Below are 22,976 nucleotides of genomic sequence, written 5' to 3'. Positions count from 1 at the left end.
ATAACCTTGGGATCCGTTCTACACTTCAAAAAATTTGTTTTAAAACTTTAAATATTTTTGTTTGAAAATGGTTTCTATACCTTTTACATGATTTTAGTGGACTGTTCCATTTCTGATGCGTGGATTTGTAGAAATTTATTTATCCCAGCCTCTGTGGTTGGCTATTTGATTCTTTCAGATTTACTTTGCTGTTAGAGATTAGACGCAACGAGCAGGGCGGTGCATGATGTGATTTTTTTCTTCCCGTATATTTGGGGAACGGAGTCACACATCTGCATTTTAAAGGCTTCTGATGATGTCTGGAAGCTGTCATGGTTTCGGGGCCCGCGGAACTCATGGAGTTGTTGGAGCGGCTCGGAGCACGTCACGGCTCACAGCTCATCTGCTGTTCCTGGTTTTTGATCTAAGACTCTGTATGTCTGTTACAGGCTTTCTCGTGTCGCGCCGCTGAGGACGTCCCTCCTTTAACCGCGGTTGGTCTGAATTAGGGTAGTTCTGTCTCAGTTCACTTCAGAAGCTCGGTCCCTGCCGTTTCTTTTCCTGCGGCTCCGCACGTCTCAAATCCTGATGTCATGGGGGGGAGGGGCAGCAGGGTTTTGGCCCCACAGGAACAGCCATTCCCGTGGACGCTCCAGCCAGCCCACGGACGAACCCGGGGGTTCTCAGACTGGCGTGCGGCGCTCAAGCGGAGGAGGCCCTGCAGGAGAGCGGCCGACCAGCAGCCCGCGCGGGCCTGGCCCCTGCCTCGGGCTCCCATCGCGGCTGCTCAGCGGCTCGGTGTGCAGAGCGCGGAGCGTTCTCACTCACGCGGCGCGGCTCGACGCAGTCCAGTCACTGGTCTCTCGCTGAGGAGTGTTTCGGTCACCTCTTTTCTTCGAGGACCTTTGGAACGTAACTGAGCCCTTTCTTTCTCCTGTGTCAGCGTCGGGGCCGGGCATGAGAGGACAGGAGGGAATGAGAAGCGCGTGCTGAAGGCACAGCGGCCCAGCGGGGTCCCGGCCGCGGGGCAGCGGCTCACGGGGAGAGCGTGTGCACACGCGGGTGTGCGTGTCTGTGCGTGTGCACATGTGCATGTGTGTGTCTGTGCGTGTGCACACGTGCGTGTGAGGGGGCGGCTCACTGGGAGAGAGCATGTGTGTGTGTGTGTGTGTGTGCACAGACACGCATGTGAACGCAAGTGGGGCAGCAGCTCGCTGGGAGAGAGCGTAGGCACGGATTGCGCCCACCGCTGGACGCCGGATCGAAGCACGGTCGTCAACCACCGCTCTGGGCCTTGGAGTCTTTCCCTCCTGTTGGGAGCAAAGGCATAAGCCCTGCCGGAGCGAGAGCCGTGTGAGTCTGGACCTGCTCCGTGTCCCAAGGAGGCTGAGATGCCGGCGGTGGAAGCCTTCCCGGTGAACGAAGGGTGACCGTGGCTGGGTCGGTAGAGGGGAGCTGGAGGGTTAGCTGAGTCCCCGGACACGGGACTCCTCCCCGGAGAGGGGGTGGGGTGGGCGGGCCAGCGGAGGAGGAGGGCAGGAGAGTGTTTCTAGGGAGCCGGATGGAGGTGGCCCCTGGAACAGAGTGAGCCTGTGCCCGGCATGCTGACGGGTCGACAGGAACGGGGCTCGTCTGAGGCAGTCGGCTTCCTGCTCAGCCCTCCGGCTGTGCGGGACAGAGAGCCGTGGTGCAGGGCGTCCGAACTCTGGGAGAGCAGCGGCGCGTCTAGTCCCGTGGGACGTCTGGTTTTGAAGTGCTCAGGTTTACAGAGAAGGATTCCGCCGTCCATCAGTGACTAAAGACCTAGAACGGACTGACGTTCGTGCGTGCTGCCGAGACCATCACGCGTAGCCGGTCGTTTCTAAAACGTTGGGACGTGTTAATAGACTATGTTTACCAGGAGTTCTGCTCCGCAGAGCAAAGGGAATCAGGAAATGGGAAATGCTGGTAGGTTCTGTGTGTTAATAAGAAAAGTGAGGAGTTTCCCTATGGGTTCCAATGGCTCTTCATCAAATTTGAAAGTATTTAATGTAAGAGGTTAATTCTGTAATATTCGGAGTAACTCCGAGCATCTATGAAGAGACCGTAGAATGTCTGGGGGTGAAGACAAGACTTAGGATGGGGCTCGCCACTTCTCCTCCCCGGCCCATGTCTTCTCCGCACCTCGCTGTGGGCACCCCTGGTCCATTCCGGGTCCAGCCCAAGAGGGCTACGCCCGAGAAAGCTTCCGAGTCCGGAGTCGCCGAGATCTGAGGGCACAGCGGGGAGGCCAGGTCCTGGCTGCGGACTCTGAAGGCGGCTGTTTGTCTCTGCCCACGGACAGCTCCGGCCCGGGACCCTCATGTCCTCCTCTGTTCCAGCACTGCTGTGTCCCTTGAGGGAGCCCCGCGGCTGTGCTGGGGGTTGGGGAGAGGACCGTCGGGCTGGGGAAGGAGGTGTCCCCTGCCTCTGTGTCACGGACATGGGGGGACCAGTCCACCGAGGCTGGTGTCTGCGTGGCTTCCATTGGAAAGAGCTGCTCCCAAGGCTGCTTTCCTCAGAGCCACAGGGGCACCCAAACCCGTTGCGGGGCACCCGTGAGTCCGTGGCAGGGCGCTCGGAGGCCGTCTGGAAACCTGACTCCTGGGCACCTCTGCTTGGGTTCTCTTGGGTGCCCAGGGTCTCACCAAACAGAAACTCCTGGTTCCAGCTCTCTGCTGTCCAAGTCCACGTCTGCTACTTCTCATTGTGGAGCCAGAGTCCCGGGTGAGCCCTCAGCCTGCACGGCGGCCTTTCCTGCATGAGTCACGGACGCCAGCGTCCACGGGATCAGCCTGCAGGCTGCGGTGCGGGCAGGGACCCGTTCCAGTGCACACGGGGCCTCTGTAAACATCTGCAGAAGCCGTACCCAGGCTGGCCAGGGTGGACTTGCTTGGTGGTTGTGTTTCGGCGAATTCACTCATTTCTGTGCCACATGTGAGTGGACAGAAGGCAGCTGACGTGTGTGGGGACAGGGAGGGCGCGCCTTCTGGCAAGGAGACCCGGCGTGTCCTCAGACCCTGTAGAGACCGCCGTGTCTGCTCCTGTTGGTGGGTGGGGTCCAGCTGGGACAGCAAGTACGTGCCGTGGCCTCCGCCGTCCCCCGCCCACGGGGACCGCGTCCCCCGCGCCCAGCCCCGTCCCCCCTCCACACCGTGCTCACCTTCTCTCAGCACACGGAGCAGACCTGCGCCCTTTGCCTGGCTTTCTCCTCTTACCCCGATGGGCTGTCGAGGCGCCTGTCCTCTGAGTCCCATGCCCCCTGAGGGACAGGCAAGGCTGGCCTTCCATCCTCCCCTCCTCTCCGTGTGCGCACCCCTGGAGTGTGGCCACCAAGCTCCTGGCGCCAGTCGCCCTGCCAAACCCCTCTCCTCGGCACTCGGCTCTCGCTGGGCTTTGGGTGCTGTGTCGAGAGCGGCTGGCCAACGTGCATGGCCCGTCTCTGGCTTATAAACCATTCAGCCCTCTCCCTGGGCCTGCAAATGTCTGTGGTTTGGGAAACGGAAGACGCAGAAAAGATGTGGGGGCTCGGCTCTGCGCAGGGAGGCTCGGTAGCGCTCATGGGCTCTGCGGACGCCTGGCCCGTCCGGTCTACAGAAGGGGCAGCTACAGTGAGAATGTGGAAACCCGCGATCAGAGAAGACAGATGTGGCGCTAAACCTACATACAGATGTGGCTCGCTCTCCCCTTTTGAGTAGTTTTTTAAAGATTTTATCTATTTATTTGACAGAGAGAGAGACAGAGCCAGCACGAGCCCATGTGCGTGTCTGTGTCCAGATTCCTCTGTCCTCTAGGACGACGGTCCTGTCGGAATAAAGGCTCTTCTTCCCCAAACGTGATTCAGTTTAACTGAACTACTCACCTCGGCGGCAGCTCTTTCCCAGAGTTCTGGGTCTGGGAGTTAGAACTTCACATACGGATTTTGGGGGACAGAATTCGACCCAGAACACTGGCGATCAGATGCAGGGGCCACAGGGGGTCACGTCAGCAGATGCTGTTTCCAGATATGGTCACAGTCGCAGGTACCGGGGTGAGACGGGACGTTTCTGAGGGAAACATCAGCCCACAACGTCTACACGCCCGATCCTGTCTGTCGCCTTCTGACCCGCAGCCTTGCTTTCGTGTGTCTGGGGCAAGTCCGTGTGTGAAAGGCAGTGAGGGGACGGCCTGACTTCTGAGCACTCTGGGAGGGGAAGGCACGGGGACCCCGGTCCCCAGCCGGCAGCTCCAGGCACTTCGGCCCAAGGATCCATCTCTAGGAGGGAAGAGGGACGTGTCCTCGGAAGGACCTGCCCAGTAGTATAAACTGTTGTGCCAGAGGAGGTGGCGTCGGAAGGGGTGACAGCCCCACACAGGGTTGGTTGACCCCTAACAAGCGTAGAGAGCACGGCTTTCGTCCACGGGCCCCTGGCCCACCTACGCTGGAGAGCACCGTGGGACTCTGAGGCAAGCGGTTGGCGGAAGGAGTTTCGTGGTTTTAAAACCTGATGGACCTGAGAAATGCCCTCGTGCCCCAGTTTTACTTTTATTTACTGTTGAGAGAGAGAGCACGTGCCCAGGCGGGCAGGGAGAGGCAGAGGGACAGCAGACCCCCAAGCAGGCGGAACGTCCAGCTCGAGCTGACGCAGGGCTCCATCTCCCGACTCAGAGATTGCGATCTGAGCTGAGGTCAAGAATCCGGCACTTCAGTGACTGAGCCGCCCCGGCACCCCTGGCACCCTGGTCTTATAAGTGGTGAAGTCGGCCTCACATTGGGATAGAGCTGTCCCCGGGCAGCCTGGGCCCCGGCTTGGGAAGCCTTGGGACGGCAGGTGGGCAAACATGGCGGCCATGCCGTGGGCGTGTTGTGGCCCAGCCGGGAAGCCACAAGCTTCTTATGTGGTCGGTCTCCCCTTCAGTTGGCCACAAGCCCATGGCCGCCGGGGCCGATGGGGTCTGGGGTCTGCCCTTCCCGCTCCCACTGGGGCAGGACGTGGAGGGGAGAGCCCTGGGTCTGTGTCACTTACGTAGGGTGGGGACGTGCCTCCCTCAGGAAGGATGACCGTGCGCAGCCCTGGGTGTCACTCCTGACAGCGGGAAGTGTTTCTGGATCATCTGGTAGAATTCGCACTGGGTCTGCCCAGGTTGTGGCCAGTGTTTCCCCTGTCGGGCCCTCCCTGCCTGTCTGTGTGCGGGGCCGTGCTTGGTCGGGGTCGCGCTGGGGCTGGGGAGCCGGAAGGACGAAGCCAGACAACGGTGTGGAGCAGAGGACTGACCTCATTTCAGCAGTCACAGCTTTGCGCCTGTGGCGTTATCGATGCCGAGTTTCCGAGTGCATGAGAACTGGCCGGGGAGTGAAGGGCAAGTAGAGAGTCTCTGAGAACCGGCGTGCAGGGCTGGGGCCCAGGCGCCTCCTGGGCAGCACTGCTGGGGTCCGGCCGAGCGCGCGTGCGGAGAGCAAACTGCGCACATGAGCCGTAGGGATGTTCTGATCCTACCAGACACCGACGTGGAGAAGCCGTCTGAGTTCACGTGATTGTGAGCTTGGCTACTTTCAAGGAGTGACACCGCGGTCGGCCGGGTTAGCAAGACTGAAACCAGGTGGGCCCGGCCACGGGAGGTGACGAGCCCGGGAGAGGGAGCTGCGCTGTTGGCGCCGTCCGTCTTTTCTGGAGCGAGTCTCGATGCTGCTGGGCACAGGGCGGTGCCGGTGCGGCCGACGGAGGACCCGGCGCGCGTCCCCCAGCCCCTGTCCTTCAGGGACCACCAGCCTCTAACTTGTTAAATTCATTTAGTTAATTGATCTCTCTGCGTTTTAGTTCACTTTAGGATTGAATTTGCTGCTGGAGTCACAGTTGGATTTATTTAAACAGGACAATGTCTCCTCCGTCTTCGACCAGCGCGCGAAGCATCCCAGCTTGTATTTGAAGAACTCCTTGTGGAGGTGGAGAAGGTTCTGTCTCGAGTGGAAATGCCCCTGTGTTCAGAGCAGCCCGTCGCGGGCGTGTCCTCGTGGCCTCTTTCTGCGCACTCTGCGCACACTCTGCGCACACGCAAGCACACTCTGCACACACGCACGCACACTCTGCACACACTTTATGCACACTCTGCGCACACTGCGCACACTTTGCACACACGCAAGCACACTCTGCGCACACGCACGCACACTCTGCGCACACGCACGCACACTCTGCACACACTTTACACACACTCTGCGCACACGCAAGCACACTCTGTGCACACTCTGCACACGCACGCACACTCTGCACACACTTTACACACACTCTGTGCACACTGCGCACACTTTGCACACACGCAAGCACACTCCGCACACACTTTGCACACACGCAAGCACACTCTGCGCACACTGCGCACACGCACGCACACTCTGCGCACACACACGCACACTCTGCACACACTTTACACACACTCTGCGCACACGCACGCACACTCTGCACACACTTTACACACACTCTGCGCACACGCACGCACACTCAGTGCACACTCTGCGCATACTCTGTGCACACTGCGCACACGCAAGCACACTCTGCGCACACTGCACACACTGCGCACACACGCACACACGCACGCACAAAGTTGCTCGAAGACGCTCTCCCTTTCCTATACCTACCTCCTGTCCAGGCCCCTTAGGTTTTAGCCAGGCTCTCCTAGGGGCCGGAGGAAGGGCCGCCGTGCCTGCCCACGCCTGCCCGTTCCCACTCACACCTGCGCAGACGCCCGGTTCTCTCAGCCACCGCCGCTCCCTGGTTCATCGGAAGCCGGCCGGGTCCCCCTTCAGAGACAGCCCGGGGCCGGAGGGAGACTGGGAGGCTGCAGGGGCCGTGGGAGCCCCCAGGGCATCACGGTGACTGGGACATTATTACAGAGCAACGTCAGGGGAGCTGGACAGGCTTCTCCCTAGGTTCTGGGACGACAGTGGTGGCGGGTCAGCCACACTGGGGGAGCTCACACGCAGACAGGGGCAGGAGGTGGGTCATGGGGCATCAGCTCGCCCCCGAGAAAGGGCGCCGGCACCGCGACCGGCCCGCACTCCCTGGCCAGCGCTGCCATCCACACGGCGAGGTGCGTTTCTCCCATTGCCCACGCCGCGCCCGCTGGCAGCTTGAACCCGGGGCTATGGGAGGAAATTCGTGTCCCTGGGGGATGTTTTCTTGAGTCTTTCATAAATTGCTGGGCAGGTAGTTTCCAAGAAGACTTGAATAAAGACGACACGGATGAACGCATAGATGCTCAGAGGTGGTCTGTGAAGGGCGCTGGCTGGAAAGCCGGTCCTCACCAGTGGACAGTTGGGACAACCTGGTTCCCGTCACTTTGACAAGGTGCCACGTAGCCGTGGTGCGTGGGGAGGCCGGTGTTGCAGGAACGGGATGCGACTCTCACGTGCGGGACGGAGCCAAAGGAAGGCTTCAGGAAACGACCTTCAAAGTATGAAGATGTCTTCAGAATGGACCTCAGTGTGATAAGATTGGGCCCTATGATGGTTTCCTTGCCTGAAATTGTGTTAGTTTGATATATAGTAACATCAAAATTTTAAGTATGTGACACGCTGGGTGGTTAAAATCATTTCAGATGAGCACGTTGGTAACGCAGAGACGCACACATGTGTTTCAAAAATTGCATAAACTCTGCCCCCCCCGCCCCCAGTTAAATGGCAGCAGAGAAAACCTCCTCCATCGCCATGCACTCCAGAGTTAAATGCCTCTGTCCTCACGGGGTCCTCACTGGTTTTTGCCATCCAGGGTTATTTGACGTGAGCTCCTAACGGAGTCACCCTCTGGAAAACGTCACAGGTTTCCACGCAGCAGCCACTTCTATGAGCTTTGCACGTCACCGGCCGTGGAATCCGAGTGTTAGGAGTGTGGGACTGTCCCGATGCTATTGGAACAATCCTAAACTCAAGTGTGTCTCTGTTTCCATTACAAACCTCACTGTTTTCTTGGTTTGATGGGATTCCCAGCATATCGATATCGGTCCACATCTTGTCGAGCTTCTTAAATAGTCGTGGCGTATGCTGGTCAGAGTTGCGTCCCCTCGCAGACGGTCCCCGTGGCTTCACTCGCAGTGCGATGGCAGAGTGGGGCGTCTGGGGCCGGGAGGCTGGACGTGGGGACAGGCGCCGTGGCAGTCCTGTCTGTCTCCCCAGTTAGGGGCTTCCAGGGAGGTCAGAGTCTTCCCTCTTCCCTCTCCCCTTCTCCTGGGTTTCACACTTAGCATTTCTCTGGACTTCCACTGAAATGCAGAGAAAGAGCCCAGCAAAACCTTTTTGGGTAAGTGAAGCTTCACTGGAAATCTTTCCTGGACACATCTCCCTGCCAAGAAGATGGGAAAAATGTGATAAAGGTGTTGGAACTGAGCCGTGCTCAACTGGGGATGTGACTGATGTTCCGGGGCAGGGAGCCCCGGCGCTCAGAGCGGACGTCATCTGAGGGCGTCTTTCTCCTAATGTTGCTGTCCTGGCCTTCTGTCCCCCGATGCCTGCACAGCCCAGTCCCCGAGCTGCGCCGCCAAAGGTGCAACTATTGATTTGCCCTGACTCCTAGGGTTCCCAGTTCTCTGGCCACAGGATATGTCTGTTGGCCCTGCTAGATCAGGGCACTGGTTCCTGACCCCCAAGTTCTGAGGCTGATTGGCCAGGCCGTGTCCATGCTCTGAGTCATGGAATTCGGGCTCTGCCCATCCCGGGAACTGCCGGCGTGCTCCTCCCCCGACTGGAGGCTGGGGGCTCTGGGACCCCCACGAGGGCAAGCTGGATTCTTTCATGAGCGTCTCCGGCGCTGCTGGACATTCACCAGGGCCGTCAGCGCCGAGTGCAGGCAAGGCTGCGGGGTTTGCTTCCAGAGTTTGGACACTGTCCTCGGAAAAACCCCAAGTTCTCTCTGTGTCTCTGTGGGACACTTGCTTTCCCTGTAAGTGTGGGTGACGTGCACGCGATGCTTGGTTCCTCGTGCACCAGGAAGACGCCTGGTTGGCAGGGGCCCCGGGAGCACAGAGTGAAGCTGTTGTTTGGGGCAGCCCCGTGGGCTTCGGGTGTGTGGCCCAGCGTCCCACGTGTCCCCGTGCTCACTCCGAGCACGGGGAGCCCCACTGCCCGTGTCGCAGCATCTTCTCACTCCGCTGCTTCCCTGGCTTGCCGTCCCCCCAGGGGCTCTGCCTCCCTCCTGCTCTTTCCCCGCAGCCCTGCAGTGGCCCACGGTGGCCTCGGAAACCTCTCCATCCCCTCGGCCGAAATCACCCACTTCCTCCTCCCTGGAAGAAGGCATTTCTCTTTCCTTCCTAACTAACATTGTGAATCTCAGCATCACTTTTTCAAAACAAGGTTCTTCTGTCAGCATTTTGCCGTGGAATTGATTTTTAGTTGTCCTTTTGCAATTGTTCTAAAACCGTAGGCTCTAGGAGGCCAGACGAGGGACTGAGAGCCTTCAGGCCTTGCTTCCTGGCGGCAGTGCCGGGGGGAGCCGTCCTCGGCGAGGGAGACACCGTCGTCCCGGTCGGCTCTGGGCTCTCAGAGCAACCGTGTGGCGAAAATCCGGAACTCTGTTTTATCCTACTTCATTCTGTTTTTTAGTTTACTTAAATTGAATTCATTAACCTGCGGTGCGTTGTCAGCTTCGGAGGTGGGGTTTAGTGTCCCAGTGCTTGGGACGTCACGGGTCCTCCTTGCTGCCCGTCACCCGGCTGCCCAGCCCCCACCCCAAGTCTCTTACGGTTTTATCATCTCTTATGGTTTGTCTCCCTTTCTGAGTTTGTCTCGTTTCTCTTCCTCCCCATTCTCCTGGGAGGAGCACCCGAATTTTAAGTCTCATCTAATTTTATTAATTTCAGTACACATGGCAGCAGGCAGCTAACGGTGTCCCCACACCGGATGTACGGCTCGAGGTGACAGCAAGCTGCGTGTTCTAAAGGCTTCAGAGGGACGCCTGCCGTGCAGCCGTCATGCTCCCCTGAAACACCTTTGCTTGGAGGAGGCTTGCGGGTTAGAGCAGCGAGTGGGTTCTCCCCGCACAGGCACCTGGCGGAGGGTGACCCGGGCGCCGTAGTGACAGGCGTCAGGTGACGGACTCCAGCAGCGCCAGCTCTAGTGAACATGGGGCTTCCAGACGGTCCCACCCACCTCAGGGTTGCACTTACGCGTTGCAATGATGATGACAATTTTGGGTGCCGGAGTGACTGCCGTTCAGATGCTGCATGTCCAAGAACCGTGAGGAGAATTCCTGAGGAAGGATCCCATGCCTTGGCTATCTCGTGACATACACCAAGATTGTAAAAAATGTGAAGAATTTGTTCTAATGTGCAAACCAAGGTGAGAGGGAGAATAAGCCCTTTTCTCTTCTGAGGACACCAGACATGACCGGCACCGCATGCCTTCGAGGCGGGAGCTGATGAGAACGGAGAGCGGGAGGGAAGGCAGCCCCCTGCCACACGGCCCCCGAAGCTCCCTTTAGAGGCTGGTCCTGTGTTTCGGGGGAATTACTGCAGCCTTGGGCTTGAGGCCTGGGAGAGATGACCCAGCGCTGGCGCCTTTGGGCCGAGGACCCTGGCAGGCGTACTTGCAGGAGGTGATCGCCTGGTTCCCGAGTCCTTGCTGTGGTTCCTGTGGTGTCACGGACTCGCTGGGTGACCCGCCCTGGGACCCTCTGTCGCTTCTTCAGTTGAAGGGGCACCTGCACCTTGTGTCCCCTGAGGGCCCGGGTCTCTGCGCCTCTGTTCCCGAGAGCCCCCTCCTAGCCTCCAGCCCCGACAGCATCATTCCGTCTGCACTGCCCCCAGCCCGTGAGCACAAGGGATCGGTTCTCTCCATAACAAGAAAGGGACTCGGACCTCCGCATCTGTTTCTTTCCCCTCGGGGCGTGGTGGTTGTGCTGGTTGGTGGCGATGGGTATGGGGGAGAGGAGGGTCTTCTCCTGCCCCTGCTGAGTGCGTCTCCCTTGGGATCCTGGCTGCTCTGCACACCGGGGATGTCCCAGCAACATCCCGTTGTCCAGCTTTTTCGCACGGCACATCCTTGTTAGAACCTGCTTTGTGCTCGGACTTGTCGGGGAAACCTGCAGGAAGCGGACCTGTGGCGATCGTGAGCCCCGCGACCCTCATTGGCAGGGGGAGCCCCTACTTTCAGAATGCAGGTTGGGCCCACGTCTTGTCTGAGGAAGCGCGAGATGATGGACACGGGGAGGAAGACGGGGATTCGATGCAGCGGGGGTGGAGACGAGGTTCTGGGGATCTTGCTGGCTGTGGATGCAGACCCAGACCCGGTGCCGCTTGGAGAGCAGCATCCCCGGCCCTGACGTGAGGTACTCCTTCCCCCCAAGTGCCAGCCCAGTCGGAAGCATCCTGTGCGCTTCCTGGTACCCCCTGTCCTCATGCCCGCTTCCGGGCGCTGTGGCAATCTCCCCGTGGCCGCGCGAGCAGGTTGCTTCCAGCCAGGGCTCGTGTCCTGGTTCCTGACTCCTGCCTCATGCGTGTCCTGGTTCCTGACTCCTGCCTCGTGACGCCCACAGTGGGAGCGGTTTCCCTGCAGCACGTGGTCCCCACGGAGGTCCGGCCCGGGAACAAGTGATCTGCTGTGTCAGCCTCCGGAAGAAGTCTTCCTGGCTTCCCAGGTTGCCCTCTAACAGGCATTTTAGCGTACTTTGGTCTAAATGCTTCGAAATGAGCAGGAGCTCCAAGAAGACACTCCGGCCTTAGAAACTGTCATGTCATCAAGGAAATGCATCCGGTCATCGAGGAAAGCAGGACACAAAGAGAAACAGCGGCCGTGTGCTGCTCCTTCCGCCACCTCCGGAAGTGTGGAGTGCTTGGGGGAGTCACAGATCCTGCGGAGCCCCTCTCGGAACACGGGTGCCAGCTGTGCCCACGGCCCACGGCCCACAGCCCATGGCCCGTGGCCCGTGGCGGGCACCTCCAGCCACGCGGCTCCACGACACAGGTCGGGCCGCTAGTGGTCGCGCGACCTCCTTGGGATGCCTGGTTTCACCCTGGTCTGCAAATCAGGGTCCCTGCGGGGAACACGGGGGGTGCACGTTGTGAGCCAGTCCCTGGCGGTGCCGTCAACACAGAGCCGTGGTGATCCCGGTGTGCGCATGGGGGTGTTGGGGACGCGGAGTCTGGCAGGGGTTTAATCCCTTTGATGTTCACTTTTAGACACTTCTTGCGCAAACTTCCCCGTCACTGGCAATGTTTCTCCAGGTGGAATGTTCATTTTTGGCTCCGCTGACGGGCCGAGTGGATACCTGAGCTTTTGTGTGCCTCAGTCCACCGATGCTGGGATGCCTGCCAAGTAAGGCGTGTGCCGCAGAGGCCGGCGGACGGACAGACAGATGGGGCATCCAGTCAGGCAGCACTGCTCGTTCGAACAGCCACCGCGGGGCGTGCCGGCCGGGGCTTCCTCCTGGGGCGCACGTGTCCGTCCATGGCCTCGGCTCACCCTCGCCCCTGCACTCCTGCCTCAGGGCACCCCACCCCCTTCCCTTTCCTCCGCCGTGTGCCCTGGCCACTCCGGAGTGAGTGCCGCAGGGTCACACCAGACAAGCCTGTATCGAGCCCCGGCTGCACACCAGACACCTTGTGGGGTGGCCAAGGCCACATGGGGGAACGTATGTCCCCACTACCTGTGGGGTGACGGTCCCGTGGGCCCCCGGGGGTGCTTGAGTGTCCGCTCTAGCGTCTCCCCGTGCCAGCCTCGTGCCGATTCATGAGGCTGTGGCCGAGAGGGACACGTAGATCGTGACACATTTGACATTTGGTGTGTCCCTTGATTCTTCCTGGGATTCTGGGTTAGCAAGTGGCGCTGGGTTGTCCCTGGAATCAATGGGGATCGTGCCCCAGATCGAGTGAGCCCTCTGTAAGCACCGTAACGTGATGGGAAGTCTGGTGGGACCCTCGGGTGGGGGTGTGACAGCTGGGGATTTCCGTGTTCTGTGCCGTCTTCTACAGGGAAGTAGAGTCGAAATCCGCCGTGTGCAGACAAGTCACGTCTGATGCTGGGAGCAAGGACGAATGTTGACTAATGTGATTGATTGATTGATTTATGTATGTTTTGCCAAAATCCTTCTTGTCTTAAGGCAATACCATCCACATCGTTTTTTGTTAAGGATTTTATGATAACCAGGTTCTCACTGAATCTCAAATTAACATGAACCTGGAACAATGAATAACCCAAGAGATTTCTTGACTTACCTCCAAGAAGCGCCAACAAGACGCAGAAATGCAAGGACGTTGACGTTGGTGTTGATGCGGGAGCAGGTGAGGGAAGCAACCGCAAAGGAAGAGTTTGGGGTAAGGAGAAGAGAACAGAGCAGGACGCCCAGCCCCCGCCCGTCCCCCGCGTGGGCTGGAGCCGACCCAGCCCCCGCCCGTCCCCCGCGTGGGCTGGAGCTGAAACCTGCCGGCGGAAGGAGGTGTCCCCAGAGGAGCCAGCAGAGTCCCGGGACACAGCGGGTCAGGGACCAGCAGCCAGCCAGCGGTCTACAGAAACACTCGCAGGGACTCTCGCGTCCATGCCGGTGTGAAGGCGGCAAGGCCAATAAAGAGGAGAATGACGGTTTCTAGGCTCCTGCTTTCACCACTGAGCCGGCACTGTTTCCATGTCCTCACTGACCAGAGACGCATCCGGAAACTGCGTCCCGGAACGTCTCATCCAGGCTGTTGGGACTGTGTTTCCCCTGGAGGCTTTCAAGCCCTGAGAGGTCTTTCCTGGTTCTTCACTCAAAGTGGACACTCCTCCTGGGGTTGGCACTCAGAGGCACTGCTCTGGCCCCCATGTTACCCCTTCCCTCACCTGTCAGCCCCTCTGGTGGGTCCTCCTGTCACAGGCAGCCCCTCAGCATTGACCCAGAGAGAAGGGATGGACCTTAATTTGTTTCCCGCACGTTCGTTGAAAAACCTGCTACGTTCTCTTGACCCGGTGATCATGGGGTGTCCCGGCGACCTGGTCGTCACTCGTGGTTCCAGGTTTGCTGCCCCCTTAATCTCAGCAGGCAGGCTGTCCTCTGAATCCCACTGCCCTGGAGATGAGAACGGTGGAGAGCAGTCCCTCAGTAATTATCCACTAGGTTCCGCTGAAGCTGGTCTGACTCGGCTCGTACTGCTTCCAGTGCGTGAGGGGTGATCGCAAAGGCAGTCTTGCTGGGAGAAGCGCCCGGGGCAAGTGTCCTACTGGCTCCACTTTACCCTTTGGGGCGGGTTGTAGACAGGACAGGTTCTCCCTTGGCCCCGCCGATCCTGGTTCTCTGGCTTACTGCAAAGGCAGGAACTCCTTCCCGGGCTCGTGCTCGTGACCGCTCGTGCTCATGCCCGTCCTTCGGTCGCTTTCAAGATCCTTCCCTCCTGTGCCCCGGCAGGTGTGTGCCCTCCCCAATGCCCTCACCGTGCGTCTGTTCCCCGGCCCCCAGGGTGAGTCTCCTCTGCAGATTCCGCAAATGCACTTCGAAGCCGTACATAGTTTCCAGTGGGCTCTGATTTAGAAAGTTCTCACCGCGGAACTACGTATTTCTTGGTGTTATCCCGTAGCATAAACAGTGAAAAAAAAAAAAAAGTCTTAAATCAGTGTCCTGGAGGGAAAATCCAGCCACATGGATACGTAAATAGTTTAACCCGTTTCTTCAGTGTTTGGGTTTTGTTCTAACTTTCCTCCGGCTTACACCCTCGCGTTGTACTAAGCGAAGTATAGACCATGTTTCTGATGCATTTGCCCCGGACCTACTACCTCTGCCCCGTGCAGGGTCGCGCGGGCGCCCTCCGTGACTTCCTCCCGCCTCTCCTTGTACGTGGGCACAGCGCCACGTTGTCAAGACACAGACACGGGGACCCCCGGCACTCTGAGGTCTCGCTTCGTGTCCATCAGTGTCTGATTTCTTTCTAAATTTGGCAAATTACCTTTTATCTTAACTAGTTTGAAGACCCTCTACCAAGTTCTTTTAATAAACAGTGAATTCTTTAAAAGAGGGCTGTTTTATTTTCCTCTAACGGGGTTTGTGTGTCAAAGAACAAACAGCCCAGGTAAGAGCTCATTGTCCTCCGCGCACCATCTGCCTTGGAAGTGACTGTGGTCAGGGGTGGGAATGGGAGAGACGTGTGTCGAGTGTGTTCTCTTCTTTCTGACCAAGGAAAGAGCCCCTGTTCGTTCCGCACCATTAAATTATCAGGGATTATGGTCCAATTCCCAACGCCAGAACCCTGAGCCTTTTTTCCTCTATTGTGCGATGTAGACGCCATCTCTCTCCTTAGGGAAAAGGATGACTTCAGTGTCTTACCGCAAGGGATCTGGGGTTTCAGGAGACGTGAATAGACCCCCCTTCCAGGCCGGACTTAGGGATCGGTGTGGCCTTCGGGCAGGGCCGGTCCGGTGGGCGCTCGGTTCAGCTGTGCTCTGTCTCCCGGCTCCGTCTGTCTCTGTTAGTCTCTGTCTGTCCATTTGTGTTCCTGTCTTTCTCTGTTTCTTTCTCGATTTTTCTCTCTCTGTCTCTGCTCTCTCTGCCCGTCTTTGTCTCTGAATGTCTCTCTGTCTCCCATTTCTGTCTCTCTGTATCCCTGTCTGTCCCCTGTCTGTCTCTGTGTCTCTCGTTTGCATGACGCTGCCCTGCAGGGCCCGGCTGTGCGTGTGAGAGGAGCTTTGCGGGAGCCGCGAGGCGCGCGGAGAAGCTCCGGGGAACTGGAGGCCGCGTTTCCGTGCACGCGCTCCCCGAGTTTCCCTGCTGTGGGGTGTCAGCCCGTCCCGGGAACTCGGCAGCCCCAGGGTGCACCTCCGAGCTGGAAAGTTCGAGCACATTTGGGCAAAGAGAAAAAAACTGGGTCGTAAAACTCCACGGAGACAGAATTCTGTCAAAAGACCGCGTGGGCTTGCCTTGCCCATTTTTGAATAAAAGAACAACGTTCCACACAACGTGAGAAAGCAGCGATCTGTCTCCACACGTCTCTCGGCTGAGTGAGCCCGAGCAAGTTACAACAGCGCGTCCCCGCCGTGGCCCCAGGCCCCCCGCGAAGACCCCGCTGCCTCCTGCCCCCGGCACCTGTCCCCGGCTGGAGCCTTCATCCGGACAGCGAGAACAGGACCACCTTCCCCAGCCCCCGCTGCTGCTCTGGGACGTCTGAGCGGCACCTTCCGGGCCCCGGTGCGCTCGGCCCTTCCCTCCCAGGACCCGACCGGGGGTGCCAGGCCCTGCCCGGACTCCCTGTGGGGTCTGCCCCTGCTCGGGTCCTCCCTCCCTCCACGTCTGTCTCCGAGTCAGCTCTGGGTCACTCTGGAACAGTGCCGGCGAGGACCCCAGAGCCTCCCGGGGAAGCACGGCACCTTTCAAAGAACGAGGTATTGAGGGGCGTGGACCGCACGCGGCACCAGGCGTGGCGCGTAGACAAGGAATCTTGGAGCACTGAGAACATGAAATAAAAAAAACAAACAAAAAATCAGAAAAATGAAACAAAAACAAAAAAAGAAGAAAGAGGAATGAAGTATCTAAAATTTGAGAATTTCCTTTTTTTCTCGTCCTGAAGAGGGAACAAGTGGACGAGACCCTCTACCTCCATAAATCCCGCTGGGACAAACGAGGCCAGTGCACACAGTACTCAGGGGCCAGCCGCCCCCACGCAGCACGCGGTCATAGCCACAGCTCTGGGCACCGGGGGGCTCTGTCGGTGAAGCCTCTGCCTTCGGTTCAGGTCGCGAACCTGGGATCCTGGGGGCGAGCCCCACATTGGGCCACTGCTCAGAAGGGAGTCTGCTTCTCCCTCTGACCCTGCTACTCCCGCGGCTTTGCTTTCTCTGTCTCAAATAAATAAGTAAAATTAAAAAAAAAATAGCCACATCTCTGTTTCCTATTTTCTCCTTCCTTGTTTTCGCTTAGCGAACTGCTAGTGCTCCAGAAGTCAGAGAAAACCCTGTGGGGCAGGGGGTACACCAGGGTGCAAAAGGCAGGTGGAGATTCTGTTTATTCCATGTACAAAGCCTTCCCGAGTGCCGCCTTCCTGCTCGCTGCTCTGCCCGAGAGATGGGGGACCAGACAGGTCGGACTGGAAATGTCCTCCGAGGGCGGGGGAGGGGCAGATGGGCCCCGGGAGACACGGCTGGCCCTGCGGGGTCATGTCAGGGTACCAGAGCACCAGGGCAAGCACAGGGACCCTGGAGCTGGCGACGGGAGCACGGTGGCTGCAGAGGGGCTGTGGACGGTCCTGGGGGCTCCCTCACGCGGTCCTGCGCTCGCGGATGCCTGCAGTCCTGGCTGAGGGCAGGCCCCGCCATCGGCCACGTCAGGCTGGGGGGTGTGTGTACGTGTGTGGGGCTGCCGGCCGTGTCACGGCCATCCGCAGCCTCCCTGGCCTGGTGTTTATGCAGAAGACGGCCAGCTAGCTCCAGCAAGGACCCGAGAAGGGGTTACCTGCCTCCCCGGCCCCTCTTGACTCACAGGAGCAACCTCCGGGGGGGCGGCAAGACCCGGCGTGTGTGGGAGGGTTCTCGCCAGCGAAGTCACGACCGAGAGCATGAGCGTTGAGGATCAAGCAGAATTCCTGCACGTCCGAGCTGTGTGCACCCTTTAGCGCGGCCGGCTTGAGGGTTCGGCGGCCCAGGGCTCGGGGCTTCAGGGACCACCGCTGCGCTTTGGGCCTCACTCCGCCGCCGCGTGTGGCCTGGGCAGACTTCTGTTTTCTGCGACTCTGCGGGACGCCTCTTTACGTTTGTCTGGCTTCTTGTTTTTTCCCTCCCCCAAGTTCCTGCGAGTCGATCAAGATAAAGACAAGGACTGCGCCCTGGACTGCGGGGGCTCCTTGCAGAAGCCCCTGTGCGCGTCGGACGGCAGGACCTTCCTGTCCCGCTGCGAGTTCCAGCGCGCCAAGTGCAGAGACCCTCAGCTGGAGATCGCGCACCGAGGAAGCTGCAGAGGTAAGCGGGGCGGCCGGTAGCACGGACGGCCACACACGTTGTTTTCTCCTCTTGCTAATTTTTATAAGCAAACGCTGAAAGGTTTTCAGTTTGTGGGACTTTCTCGTAGTGTATAGGAAGAGGAATTTCTGTGAGTCCCGGGAGCAGAGGCATTTTTGAAGCTGTTTAATGCTCTTTCCTTGGGGTACTTGACCAGGACACGGGCTGCTCTGACCGTCCCCGGGGACCGTCCTCGGTTCACCGCACCCTCCTTTCTCCTTCCAGCTCGCGGGACCCACACAGCGCCTGCGCCCGCTGTCCGTGACTTCCCTTCCCACGGACGTTTCACGTGTAATTTCTGATTGTCCTGATGCAAGAATCAGATTTCAGTGTAACCAGCACAAACACCGAAATCCTTCCTATGTTAATGAAGGGTTTGACTCGGCAACATACGCTGACATTTCCGGCACAAACGGTCGCGTTCAGAAAGGGATTGACCTTCCTTTTCCTGTTAGCTAAGAGAAAAGACCAGAGTACAGCCGCCTCTGAGGTGAGGTTCTGCTCCGTGTCCGCGTGGGCCCAGCAGGCCCTCAGCGAGGTGGAACTTCCTTGGCCACCGCGGGCCAGGTCTCGGCTCCTGGCTCCAAGCCTGGCCCCGTTCTGAATCACCTGCTCATCCTTCCTTCCCGAGACAATCGCGGTATCCGAGGGGAACACGTCCCGGCCATTTCTGCACCTGACTAAGTCGGCACCCTGCCTGCTCCCGCAGAGCCCCCTCCTCGGCCCCACGGGAGAGCTCGGCCCGCAGACCCAGGCTCCCAAGGTGACCAGCACCGGCGCCCACGCTGGGGCCGGGGCTCGCCCGGGCTGGATCCTGTCCGCAGGCACCACCCGCGGGGTCTAGTACCTGGGTGTTGCCCAAACCGGCGGTCACGTGCTCACGAGGCTTTCTTTCCACCATCGTGCTTTGTTCAGAGTCCAAGTGTTTTAGACCCTGAGCATTTAAAAGCCCCGGAGGGGCCCTAGTGTGAGCTGCGGTGCAGGGGAGACCCTCTGGCCAGAGACGCTGGGAACACCCTCTCCGTGCGGGGCCAGCAGAGCACTGCCCACTGAGCCCCTTTCCTACCCTGTGGCTGGGTGCTGCTGCCCGAGCGGGAACCGCACAGAAGGTGCGTCTCCTTTTCATGCAGGAAGCCAGGCCCCCAGGGGAGGCTGAGTAGAGACACGAGGACGGGGGACACGAGAGGGCACCGCCCTAAGGAGCGCTGGACTAGCGCGGGGTGGGGGTGGGGGGCTCTGCTCTTACTTAGCGGGAAATGGGGAGCCCCGGGGAGTTGAGGCAGAAAAGGGAAGGGCGCACGCTGACTTGTGCGGAGACGCGCCGCTCGCCATGCCACGCCCCCGGCCTCCCTCCCGTCTGCGCTGGTCCTTGGCCTGGGCACACGGGCTCTGGGCATCCGCCGGGTTGGCCCCGGTGAGTCTCCCCCGGACCTGCCCCCGGAGGGATACGCGAGGTGAAGGGAGCAGCCGCTGCGGCGGGAAACGTGGCTGCAGCTCCGTTTCAGTAATTTGCTGCGTTTATGAAAATGCGATGAACAAAGTATTTGATTTTACTTGAAAGGAAGGCTCTGCGGTGGGGGGGGTCACACTGGGGGGGTCGTATCTGGGTCCGAAGACACTGGGGGTCTGACGCCACCGCCCACCCACGGGGTGCACAGGATGACTCTTCTTCCAGCGCCGGCCCCGCGGACAGCAGCGCATTCTCAGGAGAGACCTGTAGTTTTTGTGAACAAAGCCCATACGATTTATAACTTAAGTTATACTTTATTAGGGAAATATAATTTTAAAATGTTAAAGCACAGACAGGAAATATCTTTCATAGAAGAATGACATGAAAGGTGAGATAATCCAAGTCAGCGGCATTAGAAATGATGGCACGGAGTCACACATACACGCGCACGTGCCTCCCCCAGTGAAAACTACCTCCAAAGGGCGCGTGGAGGCAGACACGGGGTTCTGGGGGCCGCCACGACTCGCCCGGCCTCTCGTTGTGGGATGGAAGAAAGCAACGCATAACTTTACAAAAAGAGTTTTGTAAAAGAAAAATGATACTTTCTCCTTAAATATCCTTCCCCAGTTGTAGAAAACAGAACACGATTCATCAAATCCCACCCATCTGGGTTCCCAGGGTTCAGCACGGTCCTCAGACCTGTTTTCTCAGCGGCCGTTAGGTTTCAGCAAACTGTGCTGTTTCTGATTCCTTTGGAGAAAACAGACACGAAGGACGTCAGATGGTCTGGACGAAGACCCGGACACACGCGGAACCGTTGTTCCTCACGCGAATGATCGATATTCCTGAAGCAGCTTCCCTGTCTGGCTCTGAAGTCACTGCTCCGCGCCCGCCGAGCCGTCCCGGGATTCTGGTCACTCGGTGCAGGTGCGCCACAGAGACGCGGCATCTGGGCTCCCCAACAAAACGAGGCCGATCAGTGCTCTGGTTTCCCAGTGTGTGCGTGAGTTCTGTACACTACCCTGCAGTCTACAAGTGTGTACAAGCATCGCATCTAAAAAAACAACACACCTATCTCGCTTACAGAAGACGTCCGTGCTGAAGGGTGGCAGCCCTCATCTGAGTTTTCGGGAATGCACGTGACCACAGACCGCCCCACGTCATCACCATGAAAAGGACTGAAATATTGCGCGAAGCACCAAAATGTGGCTCAGAGACAGGAAGTGAACACGTGTTGCTGGAGACGTGGTGCTGGCGGACCTCTCGGTGCTGGAGACGTGGTGCTGGCGGACCTCTCGGTGCTGATTTGCCACGACCTTCGGCGACAGCGTGTCTGGGAGGCGTGGTGAAGGGAAGCGAGGCAGGTCCGCGCCGGGACACTTGGGAAACCAGCGTTCCTTGTTATGAGTGGCTCCCTGAAGAGGCACCGGGATGAGAATGAGTGGGCTTCGCCTGTAAGGTGACCTCCTGGCCCTCGCCCTGCGCTGGATTGACTTCTGGTTCCACGGCACCCAGGGCCTCTGTAAGAACTTGCGGGTCATGACGGCATTGTCTAGACTGAGGACGGCCTCCTCCCTGCTCTACGATGGCCCGCGTGAGACTGTCCAGAACCCCAGAGGCTCCCGTCCCCGGCTCTCCTCTGACGATCTCTCACGTGGGTTTCAGAGACCTGTAGTGACTGGACAGCTCATACCTCACGAGGCAAAGTGACACAAGGGTCTCCTGGCCCAGAGGGCAGCTCATCCCTCACGGGGACCATGAAAACAGAACGCCCAAAGCCTCCCAAACTGAACCCCCAACACTAGAAATATGTTACTGTGCCTTCGACAAAGACTGAGTTAGCCCAGATATTTGAAGATGAAACAGTCTTTGAAGAAGCAATGTTTAGACCCCAGGACTCCTACGCATCAGGATCCACCGTTCCTGCGTTGTTCAACGTCACTTTTCAACACAAATTGCCCGTGGCGTTCTCACGCACTTTACTGGGAAGGACAGACGCCCCGACGGGTGTCCAGGGACTAAAATGATTTGCATTTTCCTGGATCTGTCTCCTGGGGGAAGGGAAGCAGAAGCTACAATGAGCGATTGGGATTTCCTCAAAATAAAAGCTTCTGCGCCGTGAAGGAAACAGTCAATAAAACTAAAGGCAACTTGCAGAATGGGAGACGACATTCGCAAATGACGTGTCCAATAAGGGGTTAGTTCCCAAATGTACAAAGAACTTGTACAACTTACACCCAAACCCCCAAATAATCCAGTTAAAAATGGGCAGAAGACAAGAACAGACATTTTTCGAACAAAGACAAGCGTCCGACACACGAGCAGAGGCTCCACATTGTTGATCATCAGGGAAATGAAATGAAATCAAACCACAGAGAGCTCCCCCCTCGCACTGTCAGAGCGGCTAAAATCACCCAGACAGGAAACAGCAGGTGTTGGCGAGCACGCGGAGAATGGGGAGCCCTTGCGCACTGCCGGTGGGAACGGAGGCTGGTGCGGCCACTCTGGGGAGCAGCACGGAGGGTCCTCAGGAAGTTAAGCAGAGCTGCCCTACGGCCCAGCAATCGCACTCCTGGGTGTTCACCCCCCAAAATACAGAAGCACTAATTTGACGGGATATGAACACCTGATGTTCGTAGTAACAATGTCCATGATAGCCAGACTCTGGGAGCCGCCCAAGTGTCCACAGACATGTGTGTGTGCGTCTGGGCGCGTGCACGGCAGAACAGTACTCTGACACAAATGGAATCTTGCCGTTTGCAGCGACGCGGATGCAGCTCGAGGGGATTCCGCGGAGTGAAATCTGTCGGTCAGAGAAAGACAAATACTGTGCGATCTCACTCATGTGGGGAAGCCGGACACAAGATAAATGAGCAAAGTAAAGAGAGAAACCCAGAAGCAGACTCGAAACCACACAGAGCGCATGGATGGGGACCAGAGCCAGGGCCGGGTGCGGGGGCGGGGAGCAGGGGTGGGGACCAGAGAGCAGGGCAGGGAGCAGGGGTGGGGACGCGGGTGTGCGGACACCGATGGGCGGACTTGCTGGACTCGTCCGCACGCCGCAGCTGCCGCAGCTGTCCTGGAGCTTAGAGACGCGACTGGCCGTGCGCCACGGGAGCAGCAGGTCCACGGCTGCCAGGTGGCTTCCATGGAGAAGCTGGCATGTAGGCCCTCCCCTTCCTTCCTCGTCCTAGTTCGTGTGTCCCGGTTCTAGACACATCGATCTGAGAAAAATCCGGATGCCTTGATTGTAGTTTGGCCCCTGCGTCACCTGTGCTGACACAGGAGGAATGATCTAAGAAGAAGTTCAAGTATCAGACGCCCTGTTCTTCAGAGAAGGATCTAGGAGCGATCAGCTGTGCTGGCACCGCTGTGGTAGCGTGCCGCAGAGGTGGCGGTTACCACCCGAGTTAACGGTCCTGCGTCTGCCATGTTCCCTTAGACGACGGCCATCAGCTGCCGTCTGGGAAGGCCGCGAGGAAGCTGCCGGGGGAAGCCTCTGGATTAACGCTCGTGCTGTGGACCCCCGTGCGGGGTCAGAGCCGGGCCAGAGGGGCCCGTGCTCTCCTGGTGGAAACCCGACTCAGCTTGGCTGTGCCCGCCGTGGGGCCTCGCCAGAGC

At 58.7% G+C, this 22,976-nt stretch overlaps 1 protein-coding gene across 2 annotated transcripts in view; it reads left to right on the top strand.

Moving 5' to 3' along the window:
• Nucleotides 1-22,976, top strand: part of SMOC2 (SPARC related modular calcium binding 2) — a 143,086-nt gene that overhangs the window by 23,089 nt on the left and 97,021 nt on the right. For both annotated transcript variants that reach the window (XM_082730437.1, XM_082730436.1), the window contains exon 2: nucleotides 17,695-17,866. In XM_082730437.1, coding sequence (XP_082586563.1) covers nucleotides 17,695-17,866 — 172 coding nt within the window. The remainder of the gene's footprint in view (nucleotides 1-17,694; nucleotides 17,867-22,976) is intronic.

This window comes from Mustela nivalis, assembly GCF_964662115.1.
Source record: "Mustela nivalis genome assembly, chromosome: 5".
Classification (NCBI taxonomy): Eukaryota; Metazoa; Chordata; class Mammalia; order Carnivora; family Mustelidae; genus Mustela; species Mustela nivalis.
This window is presented reverse-complemented; position numbering and strand designations above follow the sequence as displayed.